At 53.2% G+C, this 22,711-nt stretch overlaps 3 protein-coding genes across 5 annotated transcripts in view; 2 read left to right on the top strand and 1 right to left on the bottom strand.

Moving 5' to 3' along the window:
* The first annotated feature begins 4,615 nt into the window (after nucleotides 1-4,615).
* Nucleotides 4,616-17,677, top strand: Mical1 (microtubule associated monooxygenase, calponin and LIM domain containing 1). Of its 2 annotated transcripts, XM_032888444.1 has the most exons (24): nucleotides 4,616-5,376; nucleotides 6,841-7,145; nucleotides 7,237-7,444; nucleotides 7,779-7,883; nucleotides 8,216-8,320; nucleotides 8,463-8,618; nucleotides 9,183-9,283; nucleotides 10,623-10,880; nucleotides 11,103-11,218; nucleotides 11,414-11,540; nucleotides 11,706-11,787; nucleotides 12,275-12,419; nucleotides 13,791-13,981; nucleotides 14,127-14,212; nucleotides 14,547-14,630; nucleotides 14,750-14,906; nucleotides 15,119-15,195; nucleotides 15,377-15,650; nucleotides 15,771-15,868; nucleotides 16,130-16,243; nucleotides 16,362-16,455; nucleotides 16,640-16,739; nucleotides 17,064-17,134; nucleotides 17,407-17,677. In XM_032888444.1, the coding sequence occupies exons 2-24, from the start codon at nucleotides 6,888-6,890 to the stop codon at nucleotides 17,535-17,537; spliced, it is 3,138 nt and encodes a 1,045-aa protein (XP_032744335.1). In that variant the 5' UTR covers nucleotides 4,616-5,376; nucleotides 6,841-6,887; the 3' UTR covers nucleotides 17,538-17,677. The 2 variants fall into 2 exon arrangements, with proteins under 2 accessions (XP_032744335.1, XP_032744334.1); XM_032888443.1 differs by having other exon boundaries at nucleotides 4,621-5,376; nucleotides 17,064-17,677.
* A 140-nt stretch (nucleotides 17,678-17,817) lies between these two features.
* Smpd2 (sphingomyelin phosphodiesterase 2) lies at nucleotides 17,818-21,070 on the bottom strand. Its single transcript, XM_032888445.1, has 10 exons — nucleotides 20,674-21,070; nucleotides 20,166-20,262; nucleotides 19,925-20,001; nucleotides 19,564-19,657; nucleotides 19,367-19,456; nucleotides 19,095-19,177; nucleotides 18,838-18,970; nucleotides 18,654-18,758; nucleotides 18,319-18,472; nucleotides 17,818-18,224 (listed from the first exon to the last, which is right to left on the bottom strand). The coding sequence occupies exons 1-10, from the start codon at nucleotides 20,721-20,723 to the stop codon at nucleotides 17,839-17,841; spliced, it is 1,269 nt and encodes a 422-aa protein (XP_032744336.1). The 5' UTR covers nucleotides 20,724-21,070; the 3' UTR covers nucleotides 17,818-17,838.
* A 61-nt stretch (nucleotides 21,071-21,131) lies between these two features.
* Ppil6 (peptidylprolyl isomerase like 6) overlaps nucleotides 21,132-22,711 on the top strand; it is a 30,487-nt gene continuing 28,907 nt past the window's right edge. For both annotated transcript variants that reach the window (XM_032888446.1, XM_032888447.1), the window contains exon 1: nucleotides 21,132-21,323. In XM_032888446.1, the coding sequence (XP_032744337.1) occupies nucleotides 21,183-21,323 (141 nt within the window). In that variant the 5' untranslated portion in view covers nucleotides 21,132-21,182. The remainder of the gene's footprint in view (nucleotides 21,324-22,711) is intronic.

Raw genomic sequence — 22,711 nt, forward strand, 5'->3', positions numbered from 1 at the left:
ACTAGGCTTTACCAATAGCCTCTCATAGGCTCTCTTCATGGTTCCAAACCTCAACTTCTTCAATGACCCCTTCAGTCCTGGGCTGTCAACTACAATTGAGGCTGCACCTTCACCAATGGCCTTCCATGGCCTCTCACAGTGCCAAGCCTCAGCTGCTCTTCATGGTCCCTTCATGCCACCTGGGTGACTCTCACACATTACCGAGTCCAGCAGCAGCACGAGGTACAACCTTGGCAATCTCTGGAACACAGCTTCTTTGTGCTCTCAGGAATCACTTCCCAAAAGATTTCACCTCAGTGATGCTGGTCTCTTCTAAATCACCACTAATTCCTTAGCTCCAGCCGACCAGCATCAACGGTCCCAGTAGTCCCTTCTATTCTAGACTTTAAAGCCAGAGCCACATGGCCAAAGCTCCCAAGATCTGCTGCTTGCTGGAGCTGGAACATGGCCCCCCCTTATTCTATCACCAGCTTTCTGTTTTCCAACTCCCTCACTACCTAAGCTTGGCTGTCCTGAAATTTGCTCTGTCAATTGACTTTGAACTCAGATCTGCATGGTTCTGTCTCCTGAATTCTAGGATCATGGGCATATATTGTACCCCATGCCTGAATTTAAGCTTTCCTCTACTTGGAATTGTTCTATACTAGGCTGGCCTTGAACTCAGGAATCTGCTTGCCTTGTCTCCTGGGATTGAAGGTGTGTACCACCATGCTTGGACCTAAGCTTTTCAAGGACACTGCTCTTCAAGATCCCAATCAAAATCTGTGTCTTCCAGCCTCAAGATCTGGATCACAAGTGTGCCCTCCATTTCTGGATTGTAGTCATTCCAAATTAAAAGTTCAAACTATCCCTTGTTCAACTGCAAACACACACAATAAGCTTAGCTGGGTGGGATCTTACCCTGAGATCACCCCTCCCTTAACCTCTTATCTCCTTGAAGACAGGATTCAACTCCATTTCACTTTCTGATGCCCCTTTATTACTTGAACCATACATTTTTATATTTTTCCTTTTCATTAAAATGCTCTTCAAAAGCCTAAACCAAAGAAAAAGTCTCTGTTGGGTTCTTTCAATATTTCCTTTGTCAATGCAACTAATATAAATTTAAACCTCTTGGGCCAGGTCTGCAAAGTTCAAATCACTCTCAGCACTACCCAGTTCCTGGTACCAACTCCCGTCTTAGTTAGGGTTTTACTGCTGTGAACAGACACCATGACCAAGGCATCTCTTATAACCACAACAGGTTCAGAGGGTCAGCCCATTATCATCCAGGCAGGCACAGTGCAGTAGGAGCTGAGAGTTCTACATCTTCATCTGCAGGCCACTAGAAGAAGACTGGCTCCCACGTGGTTAGGAGGAGGATCTTAAAGCCCACACCCACAGTGACACACTTCCTCTAACAAGGCCACACCTCCAAATAGCACTGGCTCCCTGGGCCAAGCATATTCAAACCACAACACAGAGGGATAGGTGTGGAGAGGAGTGGGGGAAAGGAAAGTTTATTTCAGATTCACCCAGTCGTAAAGAGGAGCAGTTATTTAGTTTTTGTGGGGAATCCCTGCCCCTGGTTATTTCGTAACGGGGGCTCTGGAGCTCAGGCTGGCCTTGTTATGTAATAGAGGATGACCTTGACCTTGATCCCCCAGCTTCCTTCTTCTGAGTGTTCGTGCTACAAATAGAGACCACTACATCCAGTTTGCATATGGATGCTGGGTATAAAACTGGGGATTCTTACGTGCCAGGCAAGATTACCAACTCAGCTACATCCTCAGCCCAGGAGTGGCGTTTATTTATTTATTTAATGTATATGAGTGCTTTATCTGCATATACGCCTGCATGTCTGAAGAGGGCATCGGATCCCATTACAGATGGACGTGAGCAACTATGTGGTTGCTGGGAATGGAACTCAGGACCTCTGGAAGAGCAGTCGGTGCTCCTAACCACTGAGCCATCTCTCCAGCCCTCCAGGAGTGATTCTTAATGAGGCTGGATGCACGCAGGCATCCATGCATGCCTGCATACCCTCTGCCCCACATGGGATCTATCACCAAGTGCTATCAGGTTTGCCCCAGGCTATCTTTTGAATCTATCCTGTCCCCATCTTCACTGTACGTTGTGTCCCTTCCCTAGACTCTGCCACGGGTTCTGAGTAATGGTTTGTAATCCCCCTGCCCAGACCCTTTCTCCAATAGAAAGTTGTATTTTTGACCATTGTCGCCTTAGCAACAAACAGAATAAAATACCTGTGTCCTGGCTGGTTTTGTGTGTCAACTTGAAACAAGCTGGAGTTATCACAGAGGAAGGAGCCTCCCTTGAGGAAATGCCTCCATGAGACCCAGCTGTAAGGCATTTTCTCAATTAGTGATCAAGTGGAGAGGACCCAGCCCATTGTGGGTGGTGCCGTCCCTGGGCTGGTGGTCTTGGGTTCTATAAGAGAGCAAGCTGAGCAAGCCAGGGGAAGCAAGCCAGTAAGTGACATCCCTCCATGGCCTCTGCATCAGCTCCTGCTTCCTGCCCTGTGTGAGTTCCAGTCCTGACTTCCTTTGGTGAGGAACAGCAATGTGGAAGTGTGAGCTGAATAAACCCTTTCTTCCCCAACTTGCTTCTTGGTCATGATGTTTTTTTGTGCAGGAACAGAAACCCTGACTAAGACACCTTGCTAAACGATAGATTATATTATTTTAATTATGACTTCAACTCCTTCTGCAATTCTCCTCTGCACCTAGAATAAAATCCCCAACCCAGCTTCCTCTTGGGCCCTTCTTCTGCATTCTCACTTCCGGCCACACTGGTTGGTTACCTCTCTATTGGTCTAAACACATCCAGCTCATTTCTGCCTGAGGGCCTAGGGGCAGGTGGTTTCTCCGCCTGGAAAGTTGTCAGAACTCCCCAACCCACACCATTCAAGTCAAAATTATGAGAGGTTCTTCTAGACCCTCAAATCAACCCAGCCAGCACCTCCAAACTTGGACAGGATACACCTTTGCTTCACTGTCTGTTTTCCATTGGGAACTGTGGCTCTCAGGGTTGCACTGACTCTAGGCCAGGCCCATGAGAGCTGAAGATTGTGGGCTTCAGATTTAAGGCCATATGATAGACCAACAGATGTCTGCTGGGCTGTTAGAAAGTTTCTTTTCTGGCTCTAAGCCCAGGAGATCAGAGGTTGGGAGGTGAGATAAGGAAGTAAAACATGGCTCTACAGAAAGACAGAACTTGGTCTGAGACACACACACACACACACACACACACACACACACACACACACACACAGAAGAGGATCCTGTATGCCTCGGGACTTTAAACTGAGCAGCTGCTAAGGCAATGTTTTCCAAAGCCATTAGAATGGGATTCTTTTAAAATGGAATTTTCATGGGTGGGTCATAGCTCACATAAATACACAGCTGCGGATCATAACTCAAGACTCTAATAAGGAAAAAATGCTTGGGTTTTTGGGTTGTTTTTTTTTTTTTTTTGTACATTTCTGAGAAGCGGCAACATTGAATAAAAAGAACCCAGACCTGAAACTGGCTAAGGAAGTTGAGTCATTAAAAAATGCCTCCGTTTAGAGACCAGGAGATTGAGGTTAGTGATTTCCAGCCACAGCAGGCCTGGTACAGAAATCTGACCAGACAGATAGACAGACAGACAGACCTTCTGGAGTGCAGACCACTGCCCTTCCCACAGCTCCCTGGCTGTACTGTGGGTCTTTAACTAGCATCAGGGAGAGCTATAAGTCAGCAGGTTTTAAGAGTCGAGGAACTCGTTCTATGATCTTTTGAAAAGACAGCTTTTACAATTTGCTGCTCATAGAGCAACCCTGTTTGGCTTCAACTACAGTCTCTGGAGGAACCTGGGCCTTCGTAAACAAGACCCAGTACGGTGCTGGCATCCATCTGCTAATGGAAGGGAAAGGCATGGAGACTGAAGGCCGGACGCCCATTTGTAGTTTACCTTTTTAGAGCATTTTCACCCTGCGTTCAAGTATGGGTGTGTCTGACATTCTGCAAACTTGTTCCAAGCAAAATGATGTCTCTCAAGAACACGAGTGGGCCCAGATCAAAGGCTCCCCTGCCTTCCAGAGTGTGTGACCTGGCTGGATTGTTGGCCTCTCTGGGCAGAGATCGGGTATTTCCTCTTCCTTCTCTCTCTGCCCCAACAGCTGCGCTGAGTGTGCTGAGCGCTGGGGCTTTACTGGGTGTCCCAGTGTCTTTAGACAAAAGGTCAAATGATTGATTCAAACACAAACCCGCAAAGACAGCCATTGAACCTCAGCTCTTTTTGGTCCCTGGACCTCAAGGAGAGAGAATGTAGCCACTTCTTCCTAGGTTAAGCACTACTCATGATGTCAACCTTTATTTCCGCCCCATGGATTAACAGTGGTAGGCAGGAATCCAGAAGGGCCTGGGGGCTGATAGCATCCATGCCACTGGCTGTCGAATTTGTGTGGTCATGAAGTCTCATTGACTTTTTCAGGAAAATAGTTTTTGTCAACGCTCATGCAATAAATGACAACTGCTGTTTTATTAACTTTAACCAAAGCTGCTTGATTTTGAACAATTCCTTTCATGATACAACTTAAGGGAAAATACAGAATTCGATTCCAAAGTTTCTCAGCATTGTCCGTTTCCTGAGTCTTGATTTTAGTTCTGAACCTTGAATTCCTAGCCTCTCCCACATTCTGCCTTTCTTAGTTGAACATATGAACACACACACACACACACACACACACACACACACACACACACACACACACACACGACTCCCGAGTTCCTTACTTTGTGTGGACCGGGACTTAAGCTTTGTCCTTAGACTGAGCCTCCGTGCCAGCTGACCTGTCCCAGGAGAGATGGACCCCGCAACTGGATCCTCGGTGGCGCCCAGGGTGTGGATTTCTCGGTGGGAGAGGTGAAGAGAGCTCAGACATCTGGCGCCACCCTCGGACCCTGCAGCTTAAACAAACTTCTTGCCGGAGGCCTGAGCCCGCTCCTCCAGCTCTCGGAAGTGGCCCACAGCTTGGGTACCACTGGGGCGGACTCAGGCACCGTCACTCAAGTCTCTGCTCTCCCTGTCCCAGCCAAGCCAGACAGTTTGGAGGCCCCCAGCAGCCCCTGGTGTAGACAGAGCCACGCCCCACAGCACCACCCTGCAGGCAAGGGCGGGGCCCAGGCTGTCCCAAGAGGAGGACTGCGGCGTAATGAGGTGCGGATAAGTCTTCCTCTGTGTTTTGCGCTGGCGCCGCGGTCCAGACTCCTCGGAACTCCCCGGTTCCAGAGCCACCAGGCCCTCTCTTGCTTTCCCTGCACCACCCCTTCCTCTGCCCTAGCTCTGGGATACCCTTCCGACAGGAAGCGGCTTTTCCAGCCCCAGAAACGCCGGGTAAGTAGTCCAGCAGTGCCGGCTATGCGCCCTCCGGCTTGCTGGGTTGGGGGTGAGGGTAAGGAGGGAGGTGGGGAGCGCTTCCGGGAAAATGGGGTAGGGAGCCACGCCTGGCTGGTTCGGCGGGTCCTCCTGCCAGGGCCCTACCCAGATCAGCGCCTTTGTGCAGATTTTACTGTCTAGAGTGTTGGGAGTTCCTCACCCCCGCTGCCCAAGGTCCAGTTCTCCATCCCTTAGACGCTCCACGTATGGCACATCCTTTGTGCTTGTGCTTCCAGTCTGGTGCCTTTTTTATTTCCTTTAACCGAGGTCCCTCCAACCCCCAGACTTCCACTTCCAAGAGGGACTCCTGTCCCACCCATCCACTCCTGTCCTAGTGACCCGATGTGGGCAACCTTTGCCTCCTCCTACTGCACGGGCAATGGAGGGGCTGCTGGGGATGATAGATCGGCCCACAAGGACCTAACCCCCAGTTTAACACCCACCCTACCTAGCTGCCTCTCCCACCGAGAGCAACCCATCCCCCCAACTTACATCTCTTCCGGCGACAGCGTGAGAAAGCCCCCCAAGAGCCCTTAAGCTGCGCGTGTGGGCTGGAGGGAAGGAAAGGGGTACAAAGAGAGGCCTTGTCTCTAGAGATTCCTAGGAGAACACAGAGGAACGCCCGTGGGAGTGAGGCTAGGGGTCGATTAGATGTGAGGGTCTGCGGGAGGGACGAGCCCAGCCGCTGCTGCCCCTACTCCTTCCCACTGCTCACTGGAGCAGCGACACGATCTCAGGGGAAGTATTTTGACCACAGTGAGTCAGAAGGTCTGTCATACTGTCAGCGGTCGCAACATGCTCAGGCCATTTGTGAGGGTTGTTTGGGTGGCTGGGAAGTGGAGCCTACACAGACGGTGGCCCCTTGTCAGGAGGCAAGCACGTGGAATGGAACTTTGCCTTTGGGGAGAGGCACATCCCACAACCAGCGTGGCACTAAGTCCTCCAAAGGGCGCTGGCCTGCAGAGACTTAGGAAGAAATGGGTGTGTGCCTGTCAAGCAGCCGTAGTTGTATTGGAGTGTTAGTTCCTGCTGTCTACAGAGAAGAGAAACCTCCACCTCCTACCCCACTCCCTGACAGGCCCTTGAGAAACTCCCGGTGTCCTACTTACAGGACCTAGGGAACACCTCCTACAATTCCTTGTCCCCTGGGCCTCAGAGATCCCATATGGTGGCTGCTGCTCCCTTAGCGTCCTTGTGCCCAGGACTACTGCGTTTCATTTCTAAATTTGGCGAAATTCACTTTGTAAGAGACAGCCGCTGTCTTGGGGCGGGGTTGGGGGGTGCCGATCTTGATCTGGGAGTGGGCTAGGAGCAGGGTCCAATCAGAGGTGGACCCTGAGCTCCCTTGTGACACTTGCCTGCTCGCTGGCTCCTCCCCTTTCTTTTCCTTCACTCCAGTCTTAACTTCTCTTCTTTCCACAGGCACTGGGTTTCCCCACAGCTGCTCCTCTTGTCAGCAGGGGCCCCATATGGCTTCACCAGCCTCCACCAACCCAGCACATGACCACTTTGAGACCTTTGTGCAGGCACAGCTGTGCCAAGATGTACTGAGCAGTTTTCAGGGGCTCTGTAGAGCCCTGGGAGTGGAGTCTGGTGGGGGATTACCCCAGTACCACAAGATCAAGGCCCAGCTCAACTACTGGAGTGCCAAGTCACTGTGGGCCAAGTTGGACAAGAGAGCAAGCCAGCCTGCGTACCAGCAAGGCCAGGCCTGTACCAACACCAAGGTAGATACGTAAAGTCTGGGAGTGGTGTGAACAGCAGAGGTGACAGGGGAGACAGTTTGCCACACACCTGCTCACCCACATGTGCTTGCAGTGTCTCGTGGTAGGAGCTGGGCCTTGCGGACTTCGGGCTGCAGTGGAGCTCGCCCTGTTAGGGGCCCGAGTGGTGCTTGTGGAAAAGCGTACCAAGTTCTCTAGGCACAATGTGCTCCATCTCTGGCCCTTTACCATCCATGATCTCCGGGCACTTGGGGCCAAGAAGTTCTACGGGCGCTTCTGTACTGGGACCCTGGACCATATCAGTAAGAACTTGATCTGGCCCTCGGGTTGGCGTGCCTGAGTCTCAAGGCGGGAGACTATAGGGCCAGGCAAAAGCCAGGGAGAACAGGAGTCACTTTAACCGGGTGACTAAAGTTCTTAAAGAACCGGATCCGACGTCTGTAAAATGGGGCAGTGATTTTTCTTATCCACGTAGTAACCTGCCTGGGTCTGGGCTCAGATGTTATCAGGTGTTCAGAGTTGTGTGGTCACAGATAGGTTTCAGTGGTCTCTTAGGCCTCCCCTAGCTCTGAACGGGTACACACTGGAGCGGGAGAAGGCTTGAGCCCACTCCTAACGCCGCCGTCTCGCTTCCAGGCATCCGACAGCTCCAGCTGCTTCTGCTGAAGGTGGCGTTACTGTTGGGGGTGGAGATTCACTGGGGCTTCACTTTCACTGGCCTGCAGCCCCCTCCCAAAAAAGGTAAGTATTTCTGTGCTCTCGGGAATCCCTACCCACCAAAGAGAGATCCCTACAACATGATAAGGGAGGTCTGGGCGGGAGTCAGCTGACTTTTTCCTGACAGTGAAGTCTGGGCAGCCCTAGCCTCAGACAGCTTGTCTGAGGGAAAAGCAAGGTAGGCATAGCATGGCCTTCCTCGCCGGCCTCCCTGGCTGCCGGGAGGTGTGATCAGATAAGCTATTTTCCAGACCGTTGAGTCCTTTACGAATTTATTTTGTTTCTCTAGCCTGACCTAGGAGTGTAGGGCCCCTCTGACCTCTACACCTTTGTGGCTCTCGTACTCTCTGTCCCAGGGAGTGGCTGGCGTGCCCGGATCCAGCCCAGTCCCCCAGCCCAACTGGCCAGCTACGAATTTGATGTCCTCATCTCAGCTGGAGGAGGCAAATTTGTCCCTGAAGGTGAGTGACCCTTTTCCTCATAGATGAGAGAGAGAGAGAGAGAGAGAGAGAGAGAGAGAGAGAGAGAGAGAGAGAGAGATCAGCATCGTAGGCTCTCCTGAGCCTTCCTAGAAGTATTATCCCCACCTCCCCCTACCACTAGGCTTCACCATCAGAGAGATGCGCGGCAAACTGGCCATCGGCATCACAGCCAACTTTGTGAATGGGCGCACGGTGGAGGAGACACAGGTGCCAGAAATCAGTGGCGTAGCTCGGATCTACAACCAAAAATTCTTCCAGAGCCTGCTCAAAGCCACAGGTGAGGGCCCACCCTCAAAGGCCTTCCCTTCTCTGGTTTTTATTCTGGGATGGTTCCCACTTGCCTCTCAGACCTGGGCTCGGGTCCAAGGAACCTCACTTTTGTCCATCCTCGGTGGTCTCACCAGCAAAAGAGGAAGAAGGGTCCTCCAGGGACCAAGCGGCTGCTCACTTGGTATGAAAGACCTGGAACTCTCTCTTAAATGCCTGGCTGCTTGGCTTTGTGCTGCCTCCTGCTGGAGAGAGAGAATGGTGCATGTTACAAATGTATGTTCAAGAGGGCGCCATGCTTCCTTTGGCTTTGTATCACTGCTATGTGACCAAGTGATAGAGGCCTCTCAGCTGTCGTTCCACCTGGGTCCCCACTTTGCTCCTAGCTGGCACAGCCCCTGGGCCAGGACAGATGGCCCTTTGTGCCACCAGACCTGTGTGTGGAACACTCACTGCAGCCTACGGCATGACTTCAGCTCTCAAAGGCCAGCCGTGGCATGGGAGCTTAGAGAGCCGATACGCAGAATCACTGAAGACTCATCTCCCTGTCCTCTGCTCTGCCCCGTCCCGCCAGGTATTGATCTGGAGAACATTGTGTACTACAAGGACGACACCCACTACTTTGTCATGACAGCCAAGAAGCAGTGTCTGCTGAGGCTGGGGGTGTTGCGCCAGGTAGGCCCTGGGCCCAGGAGGGAGGAGGCTGGGCTGGACACAGTCTACCCCTGGTTATGAATGGACTCCGTCCTCTCCTGCCTCCAGCCAGGCAGTAACTCCGTTTGACAAGCTCTTGCTCCCTGAATGTAGGTGGCAGTAGGAATCCTAGTCTGGGCTAAGCTTGCGGATATGGTACAGTCTAATGCGCTCCAGGACTGAGAGAGTGTCTTTCTCTTTCCTCTTGCCGGCTGTTGGTTCCCAGGACTTAGCCTGGTACCTGATGAGTATAGTTAAGCACCTACTATGTACTCACTGAATGGATGAAATAGCTGGATGCCTTCCTTCTGGGTACTAAGTACTATGCTGAGTACTGTGTACTTGCACACTTAGTACTATACGAAGTACTATGCTGAGTACTGTGTACTTGCACACTTAGTACTATACGAAGTACTATGCTAGTACTGTGTACTTGCACACTTTTTTTTTTTTTTTAAAGATTTATTTATTTTATTTTATGTACAGCATTCTGCCTGCATATGTGACTGCAGGCCAGAAGAGGGCACCAGATCTCATTACAGATGGTTGTGAGCCACCATGTGGTTGCTGGGAATTGAACTCATGACCTCTGGAAGAGCAGTCAGTGCTCTTAACCGCTGAGCCATCTCTCCAGCCCGTACTTGCACACTTAGTACTATACGAAGTACTATGCTGAGTACTGTGTACTTGCACACTTTTTTTTTTTTTAAAAGATTTATTTATTTTTTTTATGTACAGCATTCTGCATGCATATGTGACTGCAGGCCAGAAGAGGGCACCAGATCTCATTACAGATGGTTGTGAGCCACCATGTGGTTGCTGGGAATTGAACTCATGACCTCTGGAAGAGCAGTCAGTGCTCTTAACCGCTGAGCCATCTCTCCAGCCCGTACTTGCACACTTAGTACTATACGAAGTACTATGCTGAGTACTGTGTACTTGCACACTTAGTACTATACGAAGTACTATGCTAAGTTGTGTGCTGTTTGTAAATGCTGAACAAACGGAGGCTTTGATGATAACTAAGTCTATGACAGCAACGATGTAGGTTCCGGACAGCGCAGGGCTTGAGACCCTCTGCAGCAGGGTGAGTACTGAGGAAGGAATCTGAATATGAGAGTCCGGCTACTAGAATTCTATGGCCAGCCTGGCTTTCGATTGTTATGTAGTCTAGGCAGCCTCTCCCCATCTAGGCCTCAACATGTGTGTGTACCTTCTACACCCTAGGTCAGTCCTCTGTAGAACGGGGTGGAGCCGAGCATGTGATTCAGTAGAATCCGAGTACTCAGAGGGCTCGGGTTTTTATCTCTCGGCCACGTAGGACTTGCCAGAGACTGATCAGCTGCTGGGCAAAGCTAATGTGGTGCCTGAGGCTCTGCAGCAGTTTGCCAGAGCAGCGGCCGACTTCGCCACCCATGGCAAGCTTGGGAAACTGGAGTTCGCTCAGGATGCACGTGGGCGGCCCGATGTGGCGGCCTTCGACTTCACAAGCATGATGCGGTCAGAGAGTTCTGCTCGTATCCAAGAAAAGCATGGTGCCCGCCTACTGCTGGGGCTGGTGGGGGACTGCCTTGTGGAGGTGAGCATCTCAGGAGGTGAATGGCTCCCATGGTTCAAGAGGAAGCTCTTATTGGGGGCGGGGCATAGGAAGTCGGCTTGTTGTGGGAGGAGCTTAGGGGCTACTTGGTGCAGGGGAAAGCTGTGTGGGGTGGAAAAGGTCTTCCCCCACTGGAGATATCTGGGCTTGGGACATACTCGTTGGATTCTCATTGAGTGGTTTCCTATTTCTCATACCCTGCAGCCCTTCTGGCCTCTGGGCACTGGAGTGGCCCGAGGCTTCTTGGCAGCCTTCGATGCAGCCTGGATGGTGAAGCGGTGGGCGGAGGGTACTGGGCCTCTAGAGCTGTTGGCTGAACGGTGAGGCTTGGTTCAGAGACCAGTCTGTGCTGGTAGGGAAGACATGCTTCGGGGCAAGGGTCAGGAAGAGGGGTCAGGAGATCCTGAAGGAAAGGATGGCGGTGGCGGGACTACAGGAAAGCTGTCCAGTTGTTCAGGAGTGGGTGCTGACAGCTTCCCTTGTGTCTGTGCACCACCTTCCACCACCACCGATAGTGAGAGCTTGTACCAGCTTCTGTCACAAACATCCCCAGAGAATATGCATCGAAATGTAGCCCAGTATGGGTTGGACCCTGCCACCCGATATCCCAACCTGAACCTCCGGGCTGTAACGCCCAACCAGGTCAGACTCTCTACCTCTGCACCCCTATCTTCCCAGATCACCTCCCTGTCCCGTGCCAGGTCTTCCCGTCCCAGCAGGGGTCAGCCCTACCATAGGCAGGCTCCTCCCTGAGGGCTGAAGTGCTGGGTGGTCAGCTGCCTTGAGACTGAGAGGAAGCTACCTTAGGTACAAGACCTCTATGACATAATGGACAAGGAGCATGCTCGGAAGAAGAGTGACGAGACGGATGCCCGGAAGACAACCACAGGTGAGCAGGCCTTGCCCCAGCCAGAGAGGCAGAGCCAGCATGCAACAGTGTTGGCACAGGGCCCTGTGCTGGGAAGCTTGTTTTGTGGTTGCTTTGGGGTGGGGGTTGAGGTCTCAGGGCTTGGGCGGCAGCTGTGTGCCAGCATGGGAGAGGCTCAGTCGTTTGCACCGCTGTGCTGTGCTCCGCAGACCGGGCTGAGCAGCCACAGCTGTGATATGCAGTTCTAGCTTCTCTGCCAACCCCTTCCTGCAGCCGTGGGTGTGAACCCAAAGCACCTGTTCTGTAGCATCTGAGCCTCCCTGCCCTTGTTTACCTTCCCTTGGCTTTTATGTGGCTATAGTAGTCACTCTTTATGTATCCCAACTCCGTCATGAAGGGCAAGGATATAGAATGGGGGAGAAGAAGACGCTGCCTGGCAGCCCGGCTCTCACACGCCCAGCAGCAGGTGTGCGTGGGCCTTGGGTACAGCATGACTCTGCTCTCCTAGGGTCCGCAGGCACTGAGGAGCTTCTGCACTGGTGCCAGGAGCAGACAGCTGGCTTTCCTGGAGTCTGTGTCACTGACTTCTCTTCCTCGTGGACTGATGGGCGAGCTCTGTGTGCCCTGGTACACCGCCTACAGCCTGGCCTGCTGTGAGTTGCGCCTCTCTCCCATGCCCAGCCCTCCCTCCCTTCAACTGCTTGGTAAGAAGATGCTGTGCAGGAGTCGGTGCCCTGTGAGTCCCAGCTCCACCTGTCCCTAGAGTTGGTAATTTAGTCCGGCTCTGCTCAGCAGCCCAGCAAGGTAATACAGAGTCTATTGCATCCAGATAGAGAAGTCAGAAGCCATGAAAGACTGGGAACAGTGCAGGGGTAGAAAACACTTGTTTAGCATGAGTGAAACCTCAGTTCAGTCCAACAAACACACACACATATGCACACACACATGCACACACACATGCACACACACCACATACACACATGTACACACACATACATGTGCATGCACACATTCACACACTCTACATATACATGTACACACATACACGTCATACATACGTGCACACACACATGCACACACCACATACACACATGTACACACTTACATGAGCATACACATATGCACACCACATATACACACGTACACACACATGTGCACACACATATGTACACACATGCACACACCACATACACACATGTACACACATACATGTGCATACACATATGACACACATACACACATGCAAACACATGCACACACTACATACACATGTACACACATACATGTGCAACACATGCACACACACATGCATACACCACATATACACATGTACACACATACATGAGCATACACACATGCACACCACAGACACACATGTACACACACATACATGTGCATACACATATGCACACACATGCACACACCACATACATACATATACACACATACATGAGCATACACATCCACACCACAGACACACATGTACACACACATACATGTGCATACACATATGCACACACATGCACACTCACCACAGACACACATGTACACACACATACATGTGCATACACACATGCACATGCACACACACATACATATTGTTGCTAGTTGTGATGGCATGCAGCTATACTCAAAGCACTTTGGAAGCAGAAGCAGGAGGATCACTGTAAATTTGAGGCCAGCCTTAACTCTGCAGTACCAGTTCAGATCTCCCAGAGCCCCCCTTCATCTTCCCCAGCCAGGCCTCCCTTGTTGCTCCTGGGGTTAGTCTTACCACGGGATGGCCGGTCCCTCTGGGTTAAAGGGCTGAGGGGTCAGACATGTGACCAAGGAGCCTGTGCAAGGAGGAAGTGATGCGTGGGGAACACAAAACAACACGGAGGTAGACAACTACCAACAAACCAGCCTTCACACGCTCACCCCCTTTGCTGTTTCTTGTCTCCTGCTGTTACCGTCCCTCCCTGCCTCCTACAGTGGAGTCAGGCTGTGTCTCACTGGCATTCATTTCATCCGATGCCCCACAGGGAACCCTCAGAGCTGCAGGGCATGAGCGCTCTGGAAGCCACTGCCTGGGCACTGAGGGTGGCAGAATATGAGTTGGGCATCATACCGGTGTTGTCTGCACAGGCCGTAGTGGCAGGCAGTGACCCACTGGGCCTCATTGCCTACCTCAGCCACTTCCACAGCGCCTTCAAGAGCACACCCCACAGCTCAGGTGAGTGGGAGGGTAGATGGGCAGGAAGGAGGGTAAGAGCAGGAGAGGGGGCAGGAGGGAAGGAGGTACCATCTAAGGGCCCACCCCAGGCAGAGGGCAGCGATATAAAGAGGTCCCAGTGCTGACAGCTGGACTCTGCCTGCAGGCCTTGTCAGCCAGCCTCATGGGACCCCTAGTGCCATACTTTTCCTTGGCAAACTCCAGAGGAGCCTACAACGGACCCGGGCCAAGGTGAGGAGTCTAAGCAGGGTTGAGGCTGAAGAAGGGGTGCTCAGTGAGAATGACAGAACACATTCTGAGTGGAGGGGAGAGCTGGGCTCAGGTTACGCTCACAGTCCTAGGACTTGCTGCGGGACCACAGGGAGTTTGCTGGTGACAGGAAGCTTCCCTTGCAGGTAGTCCTGTGCTGTTTTTCTGCTCTGTCCTGTTTCCTCTGTGTCTTGCCCTCCTTTGCTGGTTCTGCAGGCCCTGATCCTGTCCCCCTGTCTAGTCTTACTCCCTTCCCTGCCAGCCCTTCCTTTCTGTACACAACCATTCCCCCGCTCACACTATGTCACCTCCTTAGGTAGAGGAGGAGACTCCGTGTACTGAGGAGCCGCCTGTCTCTGAGCCCAGTGTGCCCCCAGCTCTGCCCTCCGAACATGAGGAGGTAGGTCCAGGGCCCGGTCTGCAAATGCCTGCAAGGGTGGGAAAAGGCTGTATGGGAGTGGGAGACCTCAGCAGTTGTCTTTGGGTCCCACTCATCCTATATCTCCTGGGGCTCTGCAGGCTGGGGCAGAGGATGTGTGTGAGCTCTGTGGGAAACGCCTCTACATCCTGGAACGCTTCTGTGTGGATGGCCATTTCTTCCACCGCGGCTGCTTCTGCTGCCGTACCTGTGAGGCCACATTGCGGCCAGGTGGCTATGGGCAACATCCAGGAGATGGTAAGTGGGCCTGAGAGATGCTACAGGGACTTGGGGCTTTCTTGGGGACAAGGGAGTGTGGAGGGAGAGGGTGGCTGGACAATAGGTGGAAACAGGTTCTCAGTCCCCTCTGAAGCTTTAGGTGGGGAGTCCAAAGAAATCCACTGTACCTCCACCTTCCCTCTGAGTGTCTGAGCAATGGGCTGATACCCAACGTCTTCTACCCTTTCCAGGATATTTCTACTGTCTCCAGCACCTACCCCAGGAGGATCAGAAGGAAGCAGACAACAATGGAAGTCCAGAGAACCAGGTTACAACAAAACAAACCTCTGTGTGATGGGACGTGGGAAGAGGCAGGTGTCCCCGGATCAGTGGGCTTGCAGGCAGTAAATGAATGCTGTCCTCTTCTGACGGACGCTTGTCGTCAGAGCGCTGCCTATCAGTGTCTACTTGGTGGGGTCCATGACCTTACCACATGGTGGCCTTTCCAGGAGCTCCCAACACCAGGAGACAGTACCACACAGTCAGGCCCCTCCTCTCCTGTACCTCCTGTGACGGAGGCCAGCCCTGTCCCAAGCCCCAGCCAGCCTGCACGTCGGCTGATCCGCCTCTCCAGCGTAGAACGCCTACGGCTGTCCTCCCTGAACATCATCCCTGACGCAGGAGTGGAGCCTCCACCCAAGCCCCCACGGAGCTGCTTGGACTTGGCCCAAGAGTCCCTCAAGAGCAGCTTTATGGGCTGGGGTGTGCTCCGGGCACCACAGGGTAGGTGCTCTTCCTACAGATGTGCTCATCTGGGAGGCTTCGGGAGGATGGGCGCTAGGGATTCTGGGAAATACAGCGGTCACTGGACTCCCAACCCAACCCTCCCTCTCCTCTGCTCAGTTCCTGAGGCCATAGAGAAGGGGGAGGAGGAAGAGGAAGAGGAGGAAGAAGAGGAGGAGGAGGAGCTTCCGACACCTTTGGCGCCAGAAGTGGAACAGGTAAGTTGCAGGAACCCAGCTGTCTACTCTGTCGGAGCCAGGAGGCATCCGGCAGGCATTTAATACCCCAACCAAGGGCATAGAAGCACCAAGGGCAGGCACCCTTCTCTTGGAATGTCTTCTCACCCAGCCTCACAAGCTTGCCTCTAAGTCTTTATCCTGTTTATCAGAATTTACCTCTTCCCATCCCAGTTCTTCACCCTTCCAGTTTCTCCCGTTCCTAACCAGGGGCCAGACCTGACTGCCCCAACCCTCCCACAGTCACTGCTGACCTTGGCCAAGAACTCAGGCGACATGACTAAGTACCCAACGTGGCGTCGAACCCTCATGCGCCGTGCCAAAGAGGAGGAGATGAAGAGGTTCTGCAAGGCCCAGGTGAGCCCTGGGGGAGCCCCGGGCACCCGAGCTCTGGCAGGGTCAGTTAGCTGAGCTCAGGGCATGTCCAGTGCTCCGTTCTCGAGCAGTCCAGAGTGTCCTGCCTTCCAACCCGCAGGCCATCCAGCGGAGACTAAATGAGATTGAGGCTGCGATGAGGGAACTGGAGACCGAAGGCATGAAGCTGGAGGTGGCCTTGAGGAAAGAGAGTCGTGAGTAAAGGTTTGGGAGTGACAGACATGCTGGCACATAGATCTCTCTGGCTCCCAGTAACACGGTCGGCCCCCAGCAGTCTCCAGGCCCAGGGGCTGTGCACACAGCTGACTCCCATGACAGCCGATTATCCCTGGCTCCTGTGGCCCTGTGACCACTTCCATTCCTTTCCCAACTTATCAGGCTCTCCAGAAAAGCAGAAGAAACTCTGGCTAGAGCAGCTGCTACAGCTCATTCAGAAGAAGAACAGCCTAGTGACTGAGGAAGCCGAACTCATGATCACGTAAGGCCAGGGGTGGGCACAGGGCAGGTGAGCCAGGTCCCATCCCCGTGAGTGCCCTGGTCCCATCCCCGTGAGTGCCCTGGTCCCATCCCCGTGAACGCCCTGGTCCCATCCCCGTGAGCGTCCTGGTCCCATCCCCGTGAGCGCCCTGGTCCCATCCCCGTGAACGCCCTGGTCCCATCCCGGTGAGTGCCCTGGTCCCATCCCGGTGAGCGCCCTGGTCCCATCCCGGTGAGCGCCCTGGTCCCATCCCGGTGAGCGCCCTGGTCCCATCCCGGTGAGCGCCCTGCAGAGCGGTGTACCCGCTGTCTCTGGTTCCCACAGGGTGCAGGAACTGGACCTGGAAGAGAAGCAGCGGCAACTGGACCACGAGTTTCGGGGCATCAACCGGGAAGGTCTGTGAGCTATCTCATGACCTTGGATTACTGACCAAGGAGCACAGTCCTCTGGCCTATGTGTGTCCTGATGAATTGGTTCAGGAGAAAGCCAAAGCCCCCCTCCAGTCATGGCTGCACAACTGGGCTTTTGGGAAGGGAACTTGGGAAGCAGCGTGGTGACAAACCTAAGTGTGAACAACCAAGCTTAGGGTGTAGAAACCACACAGGCTCTCCTCAGGCTCCCCGCTTGCCCAGGTTCCTGTTCTCTAAGCTTCATCTCCTCCCTTTAGGAACTCGGAAGACCCAGGCTGACCGACTGTCTGAGGACCGGGTCCTAAGGAAGCTGTTGGATGTGGTGAACCAGCGGGATGCTCTGATCCAATTCCAGGAGGAACGAAGGCTCAGAGAGATGCCCGTATAGATGGGGGCCCAGGGCTAGAAGAGGACGGTTAGAGGCCTCCAAGCGCCATAAGCAAGACACCATCACGAGGGCTGTACCCCTGCCATCTGGACTGCCTAGTCGGGGGCTTCGTTGTTTACAATAAAAGCGTGTGCCACGAACAGGGTTTATGATCTGTGCTGGTGGGAGATGGGAATTTGCAAGGAGGGCAGGGGATCAGCCAATGATCTAAAGCCACACAGTGACAAGCCTGCTGACGCTCACTTCCCATCGTGCCTCTGCAAGGAACAAGGTAGAGCCGTTAGAGTGTGTCAAGCAAGTTTTATTTTTCTTCAGCTCTGTCCGCCTCCTGCTGCCGGCAGTGGGTTGGGTGAGGCTCTGAGCCTAGGTCCTGGGTCTCCGTTGTCCTTGTCAGAACATGTTGTATCTCAGCCTGGGCCCGACATAAGCTTTTGGCCTCCTGCTTGTGGAACAGGTAGACTGCGCCTGCCCCCAGCACCAGACCCACACTGGGTGTCCAGAGCATTATGGCCACTTCCCTGGCCTCTTCTCCTGCAGCCAGGACACACAGCAACACCAGGAGGGACAGCCCCAAAATGATCACATAGCCAAAGAGTGCAGCCCACCAGCGAGCTTGAGCTATGCCTCGCCCCAGCTCTGTCCTCGCCTCCCTTAGCGCGCTGATCAATGCTGACCTTTCCGCTGGTCCTAGAACAAGGGAGGGTCAGTAGACAGGGGAGGGTCAGGATGAGGCGGGGGCTGCCTTAAAGTAGAAAGGAGGGTGACGGGTAAGCTGACTCACCATGGGCAGAGCAAGGGTCTTCCTGAGGGGGGCTGTGCTTCACACACAAAGTAGCCATGAGGGCCTCGTGGTCAGAGAAGGGGGTGCCATTGTGGGGGTCACAGCCTGTAGTGGTTTTCAGAGTCTTACAGCAGATGTGGAAGCCAGAGACTGCCTAGGAAGAGCGGGAACACAGAGAAGCGTTAAATTCTCCCAGAGAACCAGCCAACAGGATCCCATCCTCTAGCTATCAGTGGCCCAAGACCGCATCAGCTGAACTAAAAGATCAACATGGAGACCCCAAGACAGAGGAAGAGACTAGAGAAAAGCATGCTGGGAAGAAGCGCCTTCCTGACCTTGTAAAGCACGTAGTCAATACGGATGCCAAAGGGAAACGGCCCCAGGTCCTGCTGGCTGACGTAGCAGTTCTTGGGTACCATGGTACAGCCGTCGTCTGAGCCCTGGGGAAACACGTGGCTAGGCTGCTGAGAGACAGGAACACTGCAACAAGTGGTGGGGGTAAGTGGGAAAGTCTCTCACCTTAAAGTCCTCGGTCTCAACAAAGGCATCACGGAGCCCCGTCCACTCTTTCAGTAGGCAGCAGCCCAGGTCTTTGGGGTGCATGTTGAGATCCCCGCACAACAGGACCACATTTGCTTTCTTGGATGTGTGGCTGAGTTGGGGCAGAGTGACAAGGAGGGAATCCTTCCCTTACTATCTGCCCTGTCAAGGACAACCGGCATCCCCTCAACCCCAGTCCCCACCCTACCTCCCCCATGAAGCCCAGGCTCACACACTGGATGAACTGGGCCAGTTCCCAAGCTTGGGCCACACGGTGTGCGAAGTAGATATCCTTCTGCCGGCTGTACTCAGCGTGCAGCTAGAGTGGGATCCGTGAAATTAAAGAGAAGGCTGTCTGAATCAGGCTCGTCACCTGTCACACGGCACGGAGTTTGACCCAGGATGGGTGAACCTTGCCCATGGCTATCTTGTGATGCCAGGCCTCGCCCCCACAGAGGAACTACCACCGCAGCTTGTGCCACTGCCTAAGCCTGCCAGCCCTACTCACATGGGTCACGTAGGCGTGGAGCACCAGTCCGCTTAGATGGAGCACCAGCAGCCCCACAGCCTTCCCACAGAACCAGTCTCCATGATAGAACTGCAGGCAAGGGGAGACAAAAACTCAGGGGACCGACGCCCTCCTGCCAAGGCCCCAGGGAGGCTGCGTCCAGTCCGTGTTAGCAAGGATAGGGGAGAGATCTTTACCTTGTAGGGGTAACCATTGAGAGTATAGACGTGCTGGACAATTTCCTGGATTGGGTGTCTGGAGAACACACAGAGGCCACTGCCAATGATTCCGCTGAAAACAAACTCTTGCTTAATAACCAGAAAGGCAAGGAGGGAAGTACCCACCACCCTCCTCCCCTCCGTTGTCTCCTAGCCCTGATCAGCGACTTTTCTCTAATGATTTTCTCTAATGATCAGCCCCAGAACAAAGCTTAAGACAGCAGCCCTTTCGAGAAGAGATGCTGGTCTCACACCCAGAGGAAGAGGATCAGGGGTGCAAGCAAGAATGTCGCGGAGAACTTCCTCCTCTGAGAACAGGCTGAGAACACAGACTTTTCACCTTCTGAAGTAGTGTGCATCCGGGTAGGTGAGCGATAGCTTTTGCTTTAAGTACTGGAAGTCCTGCTCACTCCACACCTGAGGAAGAAGGTGAGGATACTTGCTTGGACTTCATCCCGCACAGAACAGCCCTCGTGCGCCCCCTGCAGCCCTCCTTCGCCCCCTGCAGTCCTCCTTCGCCCCCTGCAGCCCTCCTTCGCCCCCTGCAGCCCTTCTCCAACCTAGGCTGCGTACAACCTCACCTCCTCCAGCAGAGCCAGGTCAAAGCTCTCCAAGTTCAGAAAGTCTCCCAAGCGCTTCATGCGGTCGGCCCTATGCTTGCTTAGGTAGGGGATGTCCCTAAAGGAGGACAGGGGTGGAGGATGCAGGGGGCAGGAGAGATAGGTCAGCGGTTCAATTCCCAGCAAGCACATGACAGCTCACAACTGCCTGTAACTCCAGTTCCAGGGAATCCGGAACCTTCACACAGACAGACAGGCAAAACACCAATGCACATAAAATAAAAAAATAAATCTTCTTTTAAAAGGAAAGGTTCGGAGTGATTACTGATGCCATCGCCTCAGCTCTGGGTGATGGGGACTTTGGTGATTGCTGCCACCACCCAAGCTCTGGGCTTTGGGTGATGTGGACTTCGGCGGTTCAGGAAGGACAAAGCTGACTGGGCTTAAGACCTGCTTCCTTCCTAGGCTTGTTGCGGGTGGGGACAGGAAGGTGGCTCCGAGGCCTCAGCCCGTGCCTGGGCGCACTTACCAGCAGTTGAGGTTGAAAACCCTCAGCCGCAGAGAAAAGTTGTGCTTCATGGTTGGAGTGCTTCGAAGCAAGGGTGGCGAGGCTGACCGCGCGCACAGGTTGCCGGCGCTGTCCCGCGCTGCCCCGACCCAGGAAAGCGAGCTGGTTTGGGGCGGGGGGTGGGGGGGGGACGACTCCTGCGTTACTGGGACAACAGGCCGTCCTCCCACCCTGAAAGGAGATCGGCCGCTAGTGCTGGGCTGGCTGCGCGAGGCCGCCCGCAGTCCCGGAAGGAGTCTCGGGTGGACCGTTCCAGGTTCTTAGAGCCTTCGGTGGGTTCTCCGTACCGCGGCCTACAGGTTCCTGGCTTGGCTCTGGCCCGGCTTCACCAGCAACAGGCTCAAAGTTGATGCGAGGCCCCGCCCACGAACCCACTCAGGTCCCGCCCCTTGCGGGCGTCGGGGGCGGAGCCACGCGGTTGCCGTGACGACTCGCATTATTTGTGTTCCGGGCTTTCCGCTAGCTCTGCCATGGCCTCTCAGCAGCCGTGCCGGCCGAAGGCGAAGCCCTCGGAGTGCCAAACGGAGTTGCCTCCGGAGCCGCCGCTGAAGCTGAAGGTGGTGGGGCTCTTCAAAAGCTCCAGCTTTCAGATGTCGAAGACCATCGCTGAGGTAACCCCCTCGCCCCAGACCGCACGCGCGCCTCAGCCTCCCTGCCGCGGTCTCGCCAGCGCTGGCGGGGGTTCCACGTTCTGTCCTCGGGCTGGATGGGGGCGTGGAGGACAAATGCAGGTCGCGCGCGGGGAAGGGCGACCTGGAAAGAGACAGGCGAGCGTTCACGGGGAACCGTATGGGGAGACTGGTCATTTCCGAGCACCTATGGATGGAGATGCTGGATTAATTGAATGATGGATTTACAAAATTCAAAATCACGGAAAACTAATCAAAAGCTCCAGCTTTCAGGTGTCGAAGACCATCGCAGAAGTAACCCCCTCGCTCCAGACACCGCATGCACCTCAGCCTACCTGCGTCTAGTTTTTTAATAACCAACTCCTTGTTTTTTTGTTTGTTTTGTTTTGTTTTGTTTTTTTAGTAATTTAATTGTGGAAGGTCCTTTCCTTTATAAGTTCTGTAGTTGTTTCTGCATTTTAGCAGAATCAGATACTTTTCAGATTCCTAAGAGATGGCCCAGAAATGCTGTGAAGAATCCAAGTATGGCTTTGTAAACAAATCTAGCCAGGTTCATCGGGCTGCAGCACGCCTGCAACCTGGAAGCAGAAAAAAACCTGGGGGCTATGATGGCGAAATACACGCAGCTCTGCGCCAGGAACTATTTTGTTTCTGCTTGCTTTTTCCAGATTCACCTTCAGAACACACACACACACACACACACACACACACACACACACACACACACACACACACACACACACACACACACACACCCTTGCTTTCTCCAGCATCCAGAGTAAAAGTGCTGTCTTGCGTGTGAATTGGAGGATGAAGGCTTCTTGCTTCTGTTTGTTTCTTTATTGTTGTTTTGAACAAATGGCTTTATTTTACAGCTAAAGTTTCAGAGTTTGAAAGATACTACTTTTCTTTCTTTCCTTCCTTCCTTTCCTTTCCCTTCCCTCCCTCCTTTCCCTTCCCTTCCCTTCTCCTTCTTTCCTTCCTTCCTTCTTTCCTTCCTTATTTCTTTCTTGACTTTATTAAGACACTAATATTTCCTGTGGTTGTTCTACACTGCAGGGAAAGCATTTGCAACTTTGTTTTTCTTCCTGGGAAGTTCAAGTAGTAAATATGTTAGGTGTTCTAAGACACAGTTTCAGACTTACATTGTAAAAACAGTGTGCCCAGGTGTGGTAACACAGGCCTATAGTCCTGGCCCTCAAGAGGCCAATAAAGGAAGTTGATGGTCACACTGGCTACATAGTAATTAATACCTTGTCTCCACAACAAAGCAATGGACACAGGATATAAGTGTTCTAATAAAGCTTTATTGTAGATGCTGAGTTTTGTGTGTGTGTGTGTATATATACATATATATATATACAATTTTG

This window comes from Rattus rattus, chromosome 18 (assembly GCF_011064425.1).
Source record: "Rattus rattus isolate New Zealand chromosome 18, Rrattus_CSIRO_v1, whole genome shotgun sequence".
NCBI classification, from domain to species: domain Eukaryota; kingdom Metazoa; phylum Chordata; class Mammalia; order Rodentia; family Muridae; genus Rattus; species Rattus rattus.

Bases quoted from the DNA above. Each gene is read 5' to 3' on its own strand.
- Smpd2 (XM_032888445.1), bottom strand. From the start codon at position 20,723: ATGAAGCACAACTTTTCTCTGCGGCTGAGGGTTTTCAACCTCAACTGC. The intron at 19,658-19,924 runs GTGAAAAGTCTG...GTTTGTTTTCAG, and splicing joins GATGCACACTACTTCAGAAG to CGGAATCATTGGCAGTGGCC. The intron at 18,971-19,094 runs GTGTGTGAGCCT...GCCCCAACTCAG, and splicing joins GAACTGGCCCAGTTCATCCA to CCACACATCCAAGAAAGCAA.
- Mical1 (XM_032888444.1), top strand. From the start codon at position 6,888: ATGGCTTCACCAGCCTCCACCAACCCAGCACATGACCACTTTGAGACC. The intron at 15,196-15,376 runs GTTACAACAAAA...TGGCCTTTCCAG, and splicing joins ATGGAAGTCCAGAGAACCAG to GAGCTCCCAACACCAGGAGA. The intron at 16,456-16,639 runs GTGAGTAAAGGT...CCAACTTATCAG, and splicing joins GGCCTTGAGGAAAGAGAGTC to GCTCTCCAGAAAAGCAGAAG.